We start from the raw sequence: 16,535 nt of genomic DNA on the forward strand, positions 1-16,535 counted from the left end.
CGGGAGGGGGGACACATGCTCATCAGGGTCATGCCCTGTGCGCAGGCGCGGGACGGCCCCGGGCTGAGCGGCCGAGGGGCTGAGCGGCCGAGGGGCAAAGGGGCGGTTGAGGGGCCGATCTGCCGAGGGGCCAGGGGCTGAGCGGCCAAGGGGCCGAGCTGCGTACCGATGACGATGCGGCTCCCCCTGCCCGGGTCGCCCGCGGCGCCGGCCTGCAGGCCCCGGTGGATCTGGTGCGCCGCCAGGTCGAAGAGGTCCAGGTAGTCCTCCACGGGGTAGCGGTCCCGCAGCCCGTCTCTCAGGCGCACGATGCCTGCGAGGACCAGAGGCAGGAGTTACCGAGGACAGCGCTGCTCTCGGGCTGCTGGCTCCTGGGGCGACAGGAAGGACGGAGGCCCCGGGCCGCGTCCGTCACCAGGCTCGGCCCAGGAGGCTGCTGGCGGGGGCGGCAGGCAGATGGGGTGGGCACTCGAGTTTGATTTCAGAGAGGAAGGGAGAGAGAGGGGGAAACATCCATGATGAGAGAGAATCACGGATCGGCTGCCTCCTGCACGCCCACCTCTGGGGATGGAGCCCGCAACCTGGGCCTGTGCCCTGACCGGGAATCGAACCAGCAACCTCTTGGTTCATAGGTCAATGCTCAGCCACTGAGCCACACTGGCCAGCCCGTTCAAGAACCGTCACCGTGTCTGCTGGGAGGGCCAGCGTCTGGCTGGGTGAGGTGAGCGCCAGGGCGGACGGCTGGGCCGCGGGATGCGCACACTGCACCTCGGCTCTGTCCTGTGCTGTCAGTCAGCAGCCTGTCCGTCTGTCCAAACAGTAAGGAAGCTGATGGTGCCGGACAGTCATGTGGTTTGGGCTCGGCAGCGACTCTGGCATCAGCCACGTGCAGCCACCACGGGCCCAGCCTGACTCGCAGGCACAGTGACCACACACCGGCCCCGTCCACAGCCGTCAAGGGGAGTGGACACGCCCGTGGACTGACAGGAGGCTGACGGTGCCACCGGCTCCAGAGGCCCAGCTCTGGGCCTCCCTGTTCCCGCCAGGGGAACGGAGCTTCCACGAGGGAAAGGGGGAGCTGTGGGGGAGCACCCCAAATGAGCACCAACGGGACACCCTGGCTCCTGCCACAGCCGCTGCTGCACCCCCAACACATCTGTGCTCTGTCCACTCGGGAGGGACATCAAAGGATCCGGCCAAACGTTCGTCAGGAAACACATTAAGCGCTGGCCCCACGTGGTTCCACCCGGGAAAACGTGGATCCCTCCTCACAGCCTGGCCCCGCACCCGGAAAACGCCCTGGCCCTGGCCCTGGCCCTGGGCCCGCCCAGACTCCAGCATTTGTCATTCCCGAGCTCTGGTGACCACATGTCTCCTGGCAGAGGGAGAAGGTCAAGGGGAGGAAAGAGTGACCTGGCGCAGGGAGGCCCCCGGCCGGGCAGGAGCCACAGCAGGAGGGACGGCGAGGCCACGCCAACCCGAGGGGCAGCGGCGCTGGATCCCCCTCCAGACAGAGGCACCGAGAATCGTCTCCATGTGGCTTCGTTCCAGCCTGAGCCAGATGCCCCGGGGTGAGAACACGAGGCGCAGAGCAGCTGAGCAGGCGCCCAGGGCCCGGGCTGAGCCCCAGGGAGGAACCCGCCCATGGGCAGCCTTTTTAGTCTCTGTCCAGCGGAGGGGCTGCAGGGGACAGGTCAGAGGGGAAGGGGACAGGTCCAAGGGGGAGGGGACAGGTCCGAGGGGGAGGGGACAGGTCCGAGGGGAAGCGGACAGGTCAGAGGGGGAGGGGACAGGTCAGAGGGGGAGGGGACATGTCAGAGGGAGAGGGGACAGGTCAGAGGGGGAGGGGACAGGTCAGAGCGGGAGGGGACAGGTCCGAGGGGGAGGGGACAGGTCAGAGCGGGAGGGGACAGGTCAGAGGGGGAGGGGACAGGTCAGAGGGAAGGGGACAGGTCAGAGGGGGAGAGGACAGGTCAGAGGGGGAGGGGACAGGTCAGAGGAGCCAGGACAGCCCCCGACAAATGTCCACCACGCCTGCCCTCATGCTCCTCGGGACGGCGAGCTGCCCGTTCTGCGCCGTCCCGGGCCCTGCACACCACGGGCGCTCGGTAGCTCCCTGGGCGGCTGGGGGCCGGCTCCTGCCTGTGGACGTTTGCCCGGGACCTCAGACAAGGGAAGGGTGACGCTGCGTCTGCGCCCGGGAGCCTGGCCCAGTGCCCGGCCCAGAGCCGGCTGCCTCGCTCCCACCCGACCCCAGGGACCTCAGTGAGCAGAAGGCGTGGCGAGCCCGGCCGCATGGCTCAGCATCGACCTATGACCCGGGAAGTCACCGTTCAATTCCAAGTCAGGGCCCAGCCCAGGCTGTGGGTTCGGTCCCTGGTGTGGGGCGTGCAGGAGGCAGCTGATCAATGATGCTCTTTCATCATTCATGTTTCTCTCTCCCTCCCTCCCTTTCTCTCTGAAATTAATAAAAATAAAAATACATTTTAAAAAAGAGAAGAAAAGGTGTGGTGAGTGATGGAGGCAGGGGCCCGGGCCACCCCTGGGCATCTCCCCGGCCGGGGGGACCGCGTGCTCACGCACCGAACCGCTTGCGCGTCCACCAGTGCGGCTCCTTGATGGCGGAGAACTTGACCTCGGGGTGCAGCCGCAGGCGGTCGTACAGGTCGGTGGTGCCGCACTTGGGCTGCCCGATGATGTAGAAGTGCGGCAGGCAGCGCAGGCGGTAGTGGCGCCCGGCCGCGTGGGCCAGGTGTCCCCAGAAGGCCTTGCGCAGCGCGTCGAAGGTGGCGCGGAAGCGCTTGGAGTAGAGCGCGTAGGAGTTGGTCAGGTAGGGGTCCGAGGTGTTGCGCCCCGTGAACTCCTCGTACCAGCACGGGCTCCTGCTGCTCGGGAGGAATTTCCTGGGGATGACGGCGAACATCTGCGGCGAGAGAGGGAGGGGGATGGGCGGAAGCGCGTTCGGTGGGAGGCACGCTCTGACGGGGACTCAACACCAGCATCGAGCAAAACCGGTGAGGAGCCCAGGACCCTGCCTTTTCTTAGCCCAAAATTAAAAAGTAAAAAAACCTTGGGAGAAAACGAAGATGAAAGTTTGATCAAGGGTCACCCTAGCACGATTTATCTTTCACACACATGCACACGCGCACACACGCACACACACACACGACAGGCTAGGTAAACAGGGGGGGCCTTTTCACTGGTTGTATATTGAATGGAGACAAAAGTACTAATTAGGACAGAATGGAAACAGGATGAGGGAGACCTAAAAAGCAGCTTTAGCCCAGCCGGGGGTGGGGGGTGGGGGGTAGAGCATCAACCTCTGAACCAGGAGGTCATGGTTTGACTCCCGGTCAGGGCACATGCCTAAGGTTGTGGGCTTGATCCCCAGGGTGGGGCTGCAGGAGGCAGTCGATCGATGATTCTCTCTCATCGTTGATGTTTCTATCTCTCTCTCCCTTTCCCTTCCTCTCTGAAATCAAGAAAAAGATATCTTTTTATAAAAATGCATCCTATCCTATAAAATAAAAGGCTAATATGCAAATCTACCAAACTGTGGAACGACCAGTCGCTATGACGCGCACTGACCATCAGGGGGCAGACGCTCAATGCAGGAGCTGCCCCCTGGTGGTCAGTGTGCTCCCACAGGGGGAGAGCCGCTCAGGCAGAAGCCGGGCTCACGGCTGGCGCAGCGCCAAGGATGTCCGACTGTGTCCAACTAAGCTGGACAGCTGGACAGCCCCCGAGGGCTCCCAGACTGCGAGGGCGTAGGCCAGGCTGAGGGACCCGCCCCCGAGTGCATGAATTTCGTGCACCAGGCCTCTAGTATATAAATAAAATAAAAAGCAGCTGAAATCGCCGTGACCACCTGTCCATCCCCCTCCAGCTGTCCAGCTGCACCATTTCTATCGGGAAGTCCCTTCTCAGGTAACATTGTAACAGACAACTCCCCTGCGAGCCCTGGGCCACAGGCGTCCGGTTCTCCCCGTCACCCGGAGAAATTCTTCCCGACGATGCTGACAGGGAAGCATCCATTGTTCAAAACCCGCCCATCGACAGTCTAGCGGGAGGCTACTCACGTGGGGCTCCTGCCTCCTGAGGTCGTCTGTGCCCGGGAGCTGCCTGGCCGTGAACGCGACCCTGGCCGCGATGCTGTCGATGACTGACCTCAGGCCTGGGGCATCCTTCGCGGAGGACAGGTTGCCTGCGGGCGGCTGGGGATGCAGCTCCTGAGTGTCACTCGGGCTCTCGCCATCCGGCGGGCTGGGGCTGCCGGGGAAGGCGCGGTAGCGGAAGGGCGAGGCGAGCAGGAGCTCCTGGCGGGCCCCCGAGAGGATGTACGAGGCCATCACCAAGGTCATGATGACCAACCCGAACGCCAGGCTGCATCGCCGCCCCTTCCCCAAGCGCCAGCACCCGCCCCAACTCTCGCTCCCGTCCGGCCGCCCCTCCAGCACAGCCAGCAAGTTCATCAGCTTCCCGTCCACGCGGGACGCGGCCCCGGTGTCTCCAGGGCGCGCGGGGCCCTCCTGGGGAACGTCAGGGGGGCCTGCTCGGCCGCCAAGCCGCGGCTGGTGCGTGTCGTCAGGCGACAACTGGATGCCACCGTCAATGCAGTGCCTCATGGTAGCGCCCGCGGCCGGCCGGCCCCAGCCATGGGCGAGGAGCCGGGGGCGTGAGGCGGGCGGGCGGCTGGAAGGGCGTCTTGTGGGCACAGGGGGCGGTCGGAAGGCACGGGCCACGGGTGTGAAAAGGAGGAGGTGCCGCCACGGCCCCGGGGCACGAGGGAGGGCGCCCTCTGTTGCCACGGGAAGATGAGAGGACGTGACCTCCCAGGGTCATGCTCCGCCAGAGCCGCGGCCTCACGCTCGCGGGCAGCCCCGCCGTCCCTCAGGTTCCCCCCGGGCACGGGAGGACGTGGGGGAGGCCTCGCTGGAGAACGTGGGGACGCCCAGGAGATCGGCAGGGGTCATGGTCTTCTCGGGGGGCCGGGCCGGCACGCCATCCGCGGGGTCCCCTTCTACATCCCCTGGTCCTGCAGAACGTCTCCTCCTCGGAGGCAGGCCAGTCCTTAGCGCGTCAGATCACCTAAACGGCAAGGAGAGAGGTCTTCTTGTTTGTTCTTTTCAAAAATATTTTTATTGATTTCAGAGAGGAAGGGAGCGGGAGGGAGAGAGAGAAACATCCATGATGAGAATCATGGATGGGCTGCCTCCCGCACGCCCCGCCCTGGGGATGGCGCCCGCAACCCGGGCCTGTGCCCTGGCCGGGAATCGAGCCGTGGCCTCCTGGTTCCTGGGTCGACACTCAACTGCTGAGCCACGCGGGCCGGGCAAGAAAAGAGGTTTTGTTCCATCGTGCGGTGACACAGAAACCCGGGGGCATCTTCCAAGGAGAGACAGCTAGGCTCTGGCCCCAGCCCACTGGGTCACAGACAAGTCGCAGGAAAGCATACAGGGTACAGGGAGGTCCTGGGGCCTTGGTGCCTGGTTTTGGGGTTCAGTCTCGGCCAGCAAACGTGGCCCCAACGCCAGCAGCACCAGCCCCACGTCAGACACCTCGTATTCTGCCCACCTCTCAAGCCCCCTCCACACCCCCCCCCCCCGCCCCCCGCCCCCCGCAACCCGGCTAAGTTACGGGAGCCCTCAGTCCCGGGGTTTGGAATCTTTCCCAGATTCAGGCTCAGCCGGTGACGGTGAACGTGAGAGACGAACTGAAATATCGGCGTGTTAAGCCGACAGAACGCTCAGGAAGGAGGGCGGCGCGGCCAGGAGCAGGCGGAGGACAAATGCTTTCCTCTCCCGAGGCCCGACGCCTCCTCCCGGACCCCGCTTCCCTGCCCGTGCAGGACGCAGGAGCTCATGAGCATCCAGGCGGACGAGGACGCTCCTCGCAGGGTGGGTCACACAAACACCACTCGGCTCGAGGTCCCCAAGCAGCGAGGCCCAGCGCGCAGCATCCCCCGTGAGGCATCACCCTTCAGACCCCGCACTCGCTGTCCCGGGCATCGTCCTGGGAACAACACGAGTCTTTAAAGTCTATGCATAGCATCTTGTGGTTATAAAATGTATTGTTGCCCGGATGATCCATCTTTGTAGATGTAGGGGGGGGGAAAAAAGGCGGCCCGGCCCGTGTGGCTCAGTGGTTGAGTGTCGACCCATGAACCAAGAGGTGACCAGTCCAATGCCTGGGTTGTGGGCTCAATCCCCAGTAGGGGGCGTGCAGGAGGCAGCCGATCGATGTTCCTCCCTCGTCCATGTTTCTCTCTCTCCATCCCTCTCCCTTGCTCTCTCTCTAAAATCAATCAAATTAAATTTTTTTTTTAAAAAAGCCAAACCTCCTCAGTTTGCAGGGGCGGTAGACCGCCACGCACGAGCTGTGTGACGCTGAGGAAGCCAGACAACCTCTCTGAGCTCTGGTCTCCTCACCAGTAACATGAGGACCAGAGACCCTCCCGACCCGTCTGCCAAAGCACTAAATTAGCTGGTGCATAAAAGGAGTTTGCGTAATGTCTACACGCCTTTCCCATCCCCTGAAAGGGAGGTGCCGTTCATGATACTCGCATCAGCAGTGACTATGACGACAGGCGGTTTTTAATTGGCGTGAAGGCCAAGGACATCTGAAATGGCGTTGGAAGTGGGAGACCCCACCGCACTGACTCCCCTCCGTGCCCCTGCCCGAGCGTGGTGGACGCACCCCGACGGTCCGCACACCCTCTCGATCCTGCCGTCTCCAGGGACGGTGGGATCAGTCCTGCGTTAGGGCCTCCTCGGGCTGGCTGGCGGGCTCAGCGGTCGGAAGTCACTAGCGGAGGCTGCCCGCCCTGGGCCCGCGGCAAAGCCGGCGCTTTAACAACGCACGTGGACCAGGCAATAGTCACGCAGCGTCTCCTGAGAGGGCTTCCCCAGCATTCCCTGCCGTGTGCTTAAACCACTGGGAAGAGTTGGGACAGACAGAATACAGACTTTTTAAAAAGTATTTTAAATATATTTTTACTAATTTCAGAGAGGGAGAGGGAGAGAGAGAGAAACATCAACAATGAGAGAGAATCACTGATTGGCTGCCTCCTGCACGCCCCCTCCTGGGGATCGAGCCCGCCACCCGGGCATGTGCCCTTGACCGGAATCGAACCCGGGACCCTTCAGTCCGCAGGCCGATGCTCTAGCCACTGAGCCACACCAGCCAGGGCAGACAGACAGACAGACTTCTTTACAGCAGGACTTTTCGGGGCCTTCCATCTGTTCATGAGCCCTGTGAGCCCACAGGAGAGGAAGATACACAGAATTTCCAAAACACACCCGGCCATGAACTTCTCCCCGAGGTCCAAGGAGCCCGCTTGAGAAACCCTGGCCCGCGAGGGCTGAGTCAGGGGTCAGGCAGTTCTGAGAAGAGCGGAGGGGGCGGGGAGGGGGGCGTGGGAGCAAGCTGCCCCCGAACGGGGACATCCCAGGCCCCGCCGCCCGCACCCCGCGGAGTCTGAGGAGCGTCCGCGCCTCCCGCCTCCAACTTGTCCACCACCCTGACCCCTCTCTCGGGACAAACAATCCTTCCAAACCAAAGACACAAAAGGGCAGGCCCCGGCCTGGCAGGCCCGTCCCTCAGCCAAGAACACATTGCTTTAGCGTCGGAGATAAGGCTCCCGCCAGGGTCCCCGTCGGGGGCGAGTTCCCACCCCGTCCCGGGCGTGGAGGGCCTCATTAATTTATTTTTAAAGAAAACATGGTCTCTGATGCTCCAAGACAAGAATGTACAATTCTCGACCCAACCGAAGGAGCAAAACATTCCCAAACCAGAACAAAGGTTTCTCAATCCCAGCAAAGTAAACACACCCAGGGAGAGGGGGACGCTGACGGTGGCCACAGCGCGAGGGGGGCGCCCAGGTCAGGGCCTGGAGTCCGTACAAGATGGGGGGCGGGGGGTGATGTCATAAAAAAATTAGTATTTGGGCCTGGCTGGCGTGGCTCAGGATCTTCCCAAAGGATCCTACAATATGCACAGCTCTTAACCGACGCACCTCCGTGAACACACAGCAGATGAACGGCCTGCACTGAGGGAAGATGGATGGCTACTCCGTCCCCGGCCTGGCCTTTCCCACGCGTCACAGGTGACCCCGAAACAGTCCCTCCGTCACCCGACACTCGGCTGTCCTGTCTTTCAAATGGAGCCACGCAGGCCCCGCCCTCACCACGTTCGGTGCCAGCGGACTCGGGTCAGACGGGACCGGGCGGGCCCGCTCAGGTTTAACCCCCAGCACCAGGTGTACGTTTCAGCGAGATTTCAGGAGATTGCTCCCAGCGGGCTCAATGCCGGGCCTGTGGCCGCAGGCTGCCACCGTGGGAACCCGCCACCACCGTGAGAGATCGCATCGCTGCTCCCAAAATAGCCGGCGTTCAATTCCCTGGCCGGGAGGCCCCCCATTAACCTCTGCACCCCAGCGTCATTAGCGAGCCATTTATAACAAAATCGTAATCGAGAGCCAGGAATCCCACCGCAGGCTCCGTAACTGAATGCCCCGTGTCAGGTCCATAATGGCGTCCAGTGTCACCCCAGGAAACACGTAGGAGAGCATCGCAGCCATGAGCTGACACAGCAGAAGAGAGACGTGTGCGACTTCAGAAGCAATCTGGATGGAGTTACACAAATCGCTTCTTGTAGGTGGAACGTTCCCACCTGCCCTGAGAGCACAGAGGAAGCGAAGGCTAATCACATCATTTCCCTTTAATGTTTTAGCGGGGAAAATGGATGGTTCCTCATTAACCTTTACTGACACACAGAGCCGCCTCCGATCAGGCTGTCTCACCGCGGACGGCTCTCTGGGCTGTGGATGTGGAAATGTGTCCCCACGGAACATCAGTCCGTGGACACGGAGATGCACGTTCCCACGGAACATCAGTCCGTGGACACGGAAATGCACGTTCCCACGGAACATCAGTCCGTGGACACGGAAATGCACGTTCCCACGGAACATCAATCCACGAGCAGAGGAGGACCAGTGTTCCCATTCAACTCCAAGACATCCTAAGAATGTCACTGAGGCTGAGAGAGCTGTCCAGAGTGGAGGGTTCAGCCCAAACAATAATAGCTCATCCGGTTCCGTTCCTTTTCTTTTCTAAAAATATATTTTTATTGATTTCAGAGAGGAAGAGAGAGGGAGAGAAACATCAATGGTGAGAGAGAATCAGCTGCCTCCTGCACACCCCCACTGGGGATCGAGCCCGCAACCCGGGCATGTGCCCCTGACCCGGATCGAACCCAGGACCCTTCGGTCCACAGGCCGATGCTCTATCCACTGAGCCACACCAGCTGGGGCCTCAGGTTCAGTTTCCAGCTGGAGATGAATGCTCTCGATCACAAGGTCTAGTCAATCGACAGAACGAAGCTACCCGGGTGGACGCTCACTGGCCTGCGCGGTGGGAAGGACACAGGGGCTGTCATGCGGGCGAGGATGCTAACGGCATGTCCACTTAGAGACCGCAGAACAGTCACGTCCGTGATGGGGCCTCTGTATTCGCAGAAGAAGTCCTGGACCGTGACAGGTCACACCCTGCCCCGGAGCTGGGCGCCGGGCCAGGTGCCTGCCGGTGACCTTGAGCAGGTCACGCAACCTCCCTCCTCCCGCTTCCTTGGATGTGAGGTGGGAATGATCCCAAGCCTTCTGGTCGCACCAGCTCGTGTGAAGCGTTTGGAAGAGCGTCCGGCCCATCAGATTATGAGTTCGCTCTTCTGCACACACAGCCCTGGCCCACAGCTAAGTGTTTGCTACGCAGCAGTCTAGCACTATTCTTAAAATATATTTTTACTGATTTCTGAGAGGAGGGGAAAGGGGGAGAGAGAGAAACATCCATGATGAGAATCATTGATCGGCTGCCTCTTACACGCCCACACTAGGGATCGAGCCCGCAACCCGGGCCTGTGTCCTTGACCAGAATCGAACATGGGACCCTTTAGTCCGTAGGCCGACACTCCATCCACTGAGCCACACTGGCCCGGGCAGGTCTAGTCTATTTAGTGCAGGTTGCAGATGGCTTCCATGGCTGACCCCTCCGTGTCTCCACACCCCTCACCACACGAACGACGGTGCCGTTCTTCCCACTGAAGGCGTGGAATACGCTTCCCCCCACCCCCCACCCCCCACTGAGTCCAGAGACTCGCTTTGGCCCATAGAACGCGGCAGGAGTGACCACACGCCAGTCCACGCCTGGGCGTGAGGACCTGTCGCCTGCCCAGCTACCTGGCACCTTTGCCGTCGAAGGAAGTGGAGGTGCGGCCGGGAGGGGTTGGGAGACACAGCCTGGCGCAGCCGATCCCTGCGGACACGCGAGAAATGGCAGGTTGCTCCCTAGTTCCGGGAGTTCTGTGACGTGATGAAAGCCGACTGACGTGCTCCTCCACAAACAGTGGACGTGACCAAGTCAGACCAGTGTGGCTCCACACGCAGGAGTCCCGGAAAGCCTGTTCACGTGAGCAAAGTGAGTCACGGGCCCTTCACCCACAGACCCAGGGCGTCGTCTGAACCACGGCTCTGACCTTCGCGGACCCCAGAACCAGATGCGCCCCGCACCGCTCCCGCCAGGTGGCCGCTGTCCCCGGTGTGAGACAGACGTGCCGCACGCCTCACCCCCGGTGCTTCTCCGGCAACATGTGTTATGACCAGCACAGCTGCTCCGCTTTGCTATCCGACAGCTGACCCCACGGCCCAGCCAGGGAAGAGGCCTGGCTCCTTCCTCTCCAGAGTCTCTGTAACTCCTTCCTCCCCTGGAGCAAGCCCTTCCTGAAGCCTGATCCTTCCTTCGGGCGCAGCCGGATCTCACCTTCCTGACGACAAGCCGCCTCATCCGGGCTTTGTCTGGAACCGGCAGGCTCTTCCTGGTTGGCCCAGAGCGCGGGTCCCGCGGAACTCAGGCTGGTACTTACGTTACGGACATCACATCAATGGTGAGAGGGCATGGTACCCGCATTACAGCGTGGGACATGCACTCTAACGGGGGGGGGGGGGGGGGAGCTTTGCTCTCCAAGGGCCATTTGGAGCTTTACCACATCACTCACGGGCCGGGCCGTGCGAAATTATCGACTGTAAACTCAGCCTGCGGTGTTTGGTCAAACGTGTCATGAACTCACCCCCACTGCCTTGGCAGGGCCCCACCAAACGATCTCCCGGGCCTTACACGGCCCGCAGGCCGGACGTCCCCCACCCCCACGCTAACGATGGTTTTCTTCCACCCTCACCGAGGCCCAGTCTCCCCCACAGGCAGCCTCCCAGGGAGCCGGCTTCATCTCGGCCGCCGCTGAGCCGGCTGGGCCTTCCTTCCTCGTGTGCACAGCGGGGATGCCCGACCTCCGTCCCCAGGGGAGATGGGCACCCGGCACAGAGCAGCCTCAGCGAACGGCGGGCGCTGTTCCCGTGACTACAGGAGAGGCTACGCCTCGCTCCAGCCCCCCCCCCCTCAGGTGACATAACCCCAGGCCCCGGGGAGCAGTCCTCCTGCCTGTGGCTGATCCCAAGTCGTGCGGAGGGAGGCAGGTGGCAGCTCTGGGCCCCCACACGCGGGGAGAAGAGTCACAAGGCAGACAGCAAAGGCGGAGGCGCCTGATCACTGGGGTGGGAGCGACCGGGGGCGGGGAGCCCGAGAGGCTCAGCCCTCGGAACCGAGGTCCGCCCAGCACCTTTTGCTGCCACAGGGAGGGTCCGTTTTCCAGAATGTGTCCGACCCCAAGGCTAAGGGTCTGGCTGGGCGAGCCGCCTCTGGGAGGGGAGAGCAGAGAGGAAGTCGCGGGGATCCCTGACCAACCTGGAACCCCCTCCCCCGGGCGTGATAGCCCAGGTCCACGCCAGGCCAGCACCTGCGGACCAGCCTGCAGGCACCTGCTGCCCAGCCTGCATTTCTCAGTCGGGGAAACTGAGGCCAGTGTGGCTCATTACGAAGACAAGCTCATCATAAAGACCCAGGTCCTGCCCCCCAACACCGGGGAGCCCATCCTAACCTCGACCCGTCATGGCCTGGCGCAGACAGCCCAGCCGTCCAGCCCGCACCCACCCCTGGGGAGTCCCTTTAGGGACAGAGCGGCTGTCTCCCCAACAGACACGGACGGGGAGCCCAGGAAGCCCTCGGAGGCAGCGCGGGAGGAGACGCAGGCACCCCCTTCCCTCGCCTCCTCGACCTGGGCTGCCGAGTCTCAAACCGTCTACACGGGCAGGGTCCCTGACGCGCCACCTTCACTCACACCGTCGGCACCGGGCCTCCCACTCGGGCCCGTGTGCTGCGTGCCTGGCGCGGGGGGCTGCCCACTAAGAAGTTCCTAAGTTAACGAGGGGAGAAGCGAACGGCCAGCAGGTCCCCAGGGCAGGGCTCGGGCCACCGAGTGACGATCCAAGGACAGGCACCAGGCTGAGCGTCCCGTGGACTGTCCTGCTGATGCACCTCGGCCATCTAAGTGGAACACACGGTCAGCATCCCCATTTTACAGACGGGGAAACTGAGGCGGGGACGCTAGGCCCTGCCCGCCTCCCCCAGGACTTAGTGCAGGAGAGCTGGCCGGGGCATCTACAGGCCAACCCCCCCCCCACCTGGACCCTCGCCTCTTCCTCTCGCAGCGGGCCATCACCACCCGGCCCCCGGGTCGCCGGAACCCCCGGATGCGGTCACTCCTGTCCTTACTCTGCACGTGCTCACAAAGGCTCAGACGGCTGCACCAACGGGCCCTGAGCACCTGGCAGAGGTGACCCTTTTCAGACGCGGGGCCGTCTGGGCTCCTGCACAGCCCGACCTCAGAGGAGACGGGGATTCCGGCTGCCTCCCCCGACTTCTCCTCCCCACGCGCAGGAAAGCGGTGGGAAGATGTGACCCGCGCACAGAGCACGGAGACCGCGTGGCCGGGCCCGGAGGAGCAGGGTGGCCCGTCCCCACGTGGCCCCTCCCGCCCGCGTGGCTGAGTCAGGAAGAGTGGAAGGTGGCGGCCGCAGAGAGACCCCGCCCGCGTCCTTCAGACGGCGCAGGGAGGGGACGTGCGTAGACACGAGGCTCACATGTTCAAACCGTGTGCGGACCACGGTGAGCAGGTGTCCGGTCCCCCCGGCACATACATCAGCGGCCGCTCGACTGACACAGATGCCGCCGGTCTGAACACTTGTCAGCACTGTCTTATTCCACAGGCCCATCCCCTTCCACGGGCTGCGCCCAGCAGACAGGGACAGCCTGCCAGGGCGGCACCGGCAGCCCCGGGGACACACACGGTCACGGACCCTGTGACGTGGGCAGGCCACCTACGCTCTGAGCCCCGGTCGGCCGCTGGGCTGGGCTGTAAATGCGACGTTCGCCAACCCCATCAAGTATCGCGGGGGGCCCGGCCAGTGTGGCTCAGTGGTTGAGCGTTGACCCATGAACCAGGTCACGGTTCCATTCCCGGTCAGGGCACAGGCCCGGGTTGCAAGCTCGATCCCGAGCGTGGGGTGTACAGGAGACAGCCGATCCATGATGCTCTCTCATCCTTGCTGTTTCTCTCTCTCCCTCTCCCTTCCTCTCTGACGTCAATAAAAACGTATTTTTTTTAGAAAGGACTACAGGAGGGTGAAGGGGAACATGAACCCGCGCCTGGTGCCGCCTCTGCTGCTCCAGTCTCATCCCAGTGCCTCGGTGTCTGTCTGTCTGTGCGTCCAGCTGCCTCCCCAGCACCACCGGCCGGCTGGACTGGAACTCCAGCTCACCCTCAGATGGCAGCCCAGCCCCCCAAAGCCCAGGCCAGGCCTCCCTCTACCCCACCCTCCTCCTCCCACCTCAATGTGTGCTGCTGGACCGGCCTTCGCCGCGTCCACTGGGCTGTCACCTCTGAGAAGGTTGCAAATATTTCCCGAAGGAAGGAAATCAGAAAGGAAGCCAGGAGGCCAGCCACACGCATACAAATATAGCGCAGTCACCAACAGAATCCCCAGGGAGTGTGGTTTCTGCATTAAAATAGAATTGAAATTCTGCAGGTTTTGAAATTCTGCCTCTCTAGGGTTAGTTCCTTCCTATGTCACTCCGAACCCATTTCCTGGTACCGACCGAGCCTGCGGCCGTTGTGCTGGCCCGGCTCCACGGGGGCCTCTGCTGGGCTGGCCCGGGCTCCTGACACCCCAAGAGCCTCTGCCCCCCAAGGCCCCGGGGTGCGTGGGGCGGGGGTGCACCTCCGCCTGCCTTCCTGACTGAGCTTTCCTACTTAAGAAAACACCAACACGCTGGTGTTTTAATTATACGATTCTTATCTGTGGCCAGAAGTTCTGTTTTTTCCATTTTGTTTTGTTTTTACCCGTTTTTTTGTTCCTAGAGGCCCTTCAGGCACATTTCTGAAGGCGCTCCGCCACCCCAATATTTCAGGACTGACTTCAGGACGAAAGGAAGTTTTGAAAAAATCCCTCTTCCCTCCGGATCATTTTCCCTTCTTTCCTGTAAAGGAAACCTGGGAACGTTTCAAAGACATCAAGTATTCAGAGGCAACTACAATCCAAATCGCCCCTCTCCTTCTTCCTCTTTTTTCATTTTTAATGTTCGGTCCCCTCAGCTTCCTTCCCCTCCTCTGCACTTCAGAAGAGACGATACCAATTACCTACGTAATTAAATGAGTTCCTCTACTTAATCCATTCGGGGTTTTTATGGTTTTATGGGCGGGGAAAACGAGACTTTTGGATTAAACAATTCCCCACGGCATCACAGGGTGCCAGGGCTGGAAGGGGTGTCGACCAGCTCTTTCCAGCAAGGGGGGGGAGGGTGGACAGAAGCTTCTAGAACCTCTTCAGCTTGCAGGTGATGGTCGGACTCACACCCACACCCAGACCTGCTGTCACTGCCCTGCCTCCCTCCTGAGCCCCACCCCCGCCTCCCAGAAACCAGCAGAAAGAAGCAAGTTGAGCTGTGACCCAGCAATCGGGTGATTTTCATGTTCTGAGCAGACACGGTTACGACCTGGCTGGACCGCCCTCCGCTGACTCAGCTTTTCTGAGGTTTTCACGCTTTTTGCTGCTGTAAAACCTTGAGCAAAAAGAAATGAGTGATTAGGAGCAAACGCCAAAGATGCTTCTCCCTAGGAGCGGCCACTAGCGTTGACTTTACAGTTCAAAAAGGAGACAGAGAGCCTGCTGGCACGGCTCAGGGGCTGAGCGTCGACCTAGGAACCGGGAGGTCAGGGTTCGATTCCCGGTCAGGGCACAGGCCCGGGCTGCGGGCTCCATCCCCAGTGTGGGGCGTGCAGGAGGCAGCCGGTCCATGGTTCTCTCATCATGGATGTCTCTCTCTCTCTCCCCCCCATCTCCCTTCCTCTCTGAAATCAGTAAAAATAAATTTTAACAAGAAGAGCCAAGGCCCAAGGACGGGCCTTCCCGGGAGCCGTTCAGAACCCGCAGCCTCCAGGCGGCACAGGAGCGAGGCCAGCAAAGCGCTTCCCAAAAGCCCGTCGGGCAGCCCTCGGTCCACACAGCATCCTCTCACCACCTCTGCCCGGGGAGCAGAACCCGGGCCCTTTGATTGATCATGTTCCTGCGATGACACGCTCACCCCGGCCGGCCACCTCCCCGCGCCCAGGGCAGCCCCTCCTGTGGATTTTGCAACCTGACGGGCCCTCACGCTCTCCCGGCCCTTCCAACGGGAGTCTTTACCTGGGACGGTGATGGGTTCATCATCCCACAGCCCGGGGAGGGCACCGAGCCCCCCCAGGAGCGTCCCCAGGACCCTGCGGTTTAAACACCAGTAGCAAGCGAGCTGCCCTTCCCCTTCGCTGGTGGAAACCGCAGATTCAATCAAGTCCTTGCTACGATGCCCTCGCATCGAAGGCGGCATCTCAGGATGGATGCACCCGGAGCCGACCGCGAGCAGCTCCCACGTGACGGCCTCTGGTCATGACAGCATCGCTCGGCCCGCGTGGGCATGGGGCTCGGACGCTGCAGGCCGGCGGCGTGGGGAGTCTGCATCTTTAGGAAATCGGTTTGTAGATGGTTTAATTAAAATATACCGGACGTAATCCCATCAAACCAACCCAGCCAGTCTCAGTATACGTGCACCCAGCCAGCCTTCTCACCGCCTGAGCCCTTCATGGGGACTGGGGTTTACTCAGAGCTCCTCAGGGAGCACATGCAGGGTAACTGGACTGACCCCGAGGCTCCATGTGGCCTCTCTGGGCCTCAGTTTCCCCATCTATGAAGCGGGGCTGCACTATGTTTCCCCGAAGGCCTATCCAAGCTCTAAGCTGCATATAATCCTGAGGGGCAGCGGAACCCCGCCTGAGAATCAAGCCTTCTCCGGGACCAGAGAGAGAGCATGTGAAAAAGTGCATCGACCTCATGCACAAGAGCAAGGAAACAGAATCTCCTAAACTAGAGCCTCGGACGCAGAGGCGGGTCCCCAGGAAACGGGTCCAGGAACGTCTGCAGCAGCACCTCTCACAGGAGCCGGGAGGGAGGCAGCCCGACGCCACCGACAGACGGGGGACAGAGAGAATGTGTCCGTCCGCACACAACACAGCCCCTGGCCGCGAGGAGGAGGACGTGCCCACCCGGATCACCGCGAGAG

The 16,535-nt window shown here is 61.8% G+C and overlaps 1 protein-coding gene across 5 annotated transcripts in view; it reads right to left on the reverse strand.

Moving 5' to 3' along the window:
- The window catches only part of CHST15 (carbohydrate sulfotransferase 15), a 41,634-nt gene that overhangs the window by 15,710 nt on the left and 9,389 nt on the right, over positions 1 to 16,535 (reverse strand). For all 5 annotated transcript variants that reach the window (XM_070432055.1, XM_070432058.1, XM_070432054.1 and 2 more), the window contains exons 2-4: positions 4,080 to 5,088; positions 2,584 to 2,923; positions 167 to 313 (exon numbers count right to left, since the gene is read on the reverse strand). In XM_070432055.1, coding sequence (XP_070288156.1) covers positions 167 to 313; positions 2,584 to 2,923; positions 4,080 to 4,625 — 1,033 coding nt within the window. In that variant the 5' untranslated portion in view covers positions 4,626 to 5,088. The remainder of the gene's footprint in view (positions 1 to 166; positions 314 to 2,583; positions 2,924 to 4,079; positions 5,089 to 16,535) is intronic.

The sequence above is a fragment of the Myotis yumanensis genome, unplaced genomic scaffold (genome assembly GCF_028538775.1).
Source record: "Myotis yumanensis isolate MYYU_CA2020_CCGP unplaced genomic scaffold, mMyoYum1.0.hap1 SCAF_13, whole genome shotgun sequence".
NCBI lineage: Eukaryota > Metazoa > Chordata > Mammalia > Chiroptera > Vespertilionidae > Myotis > Myotis yumanensis.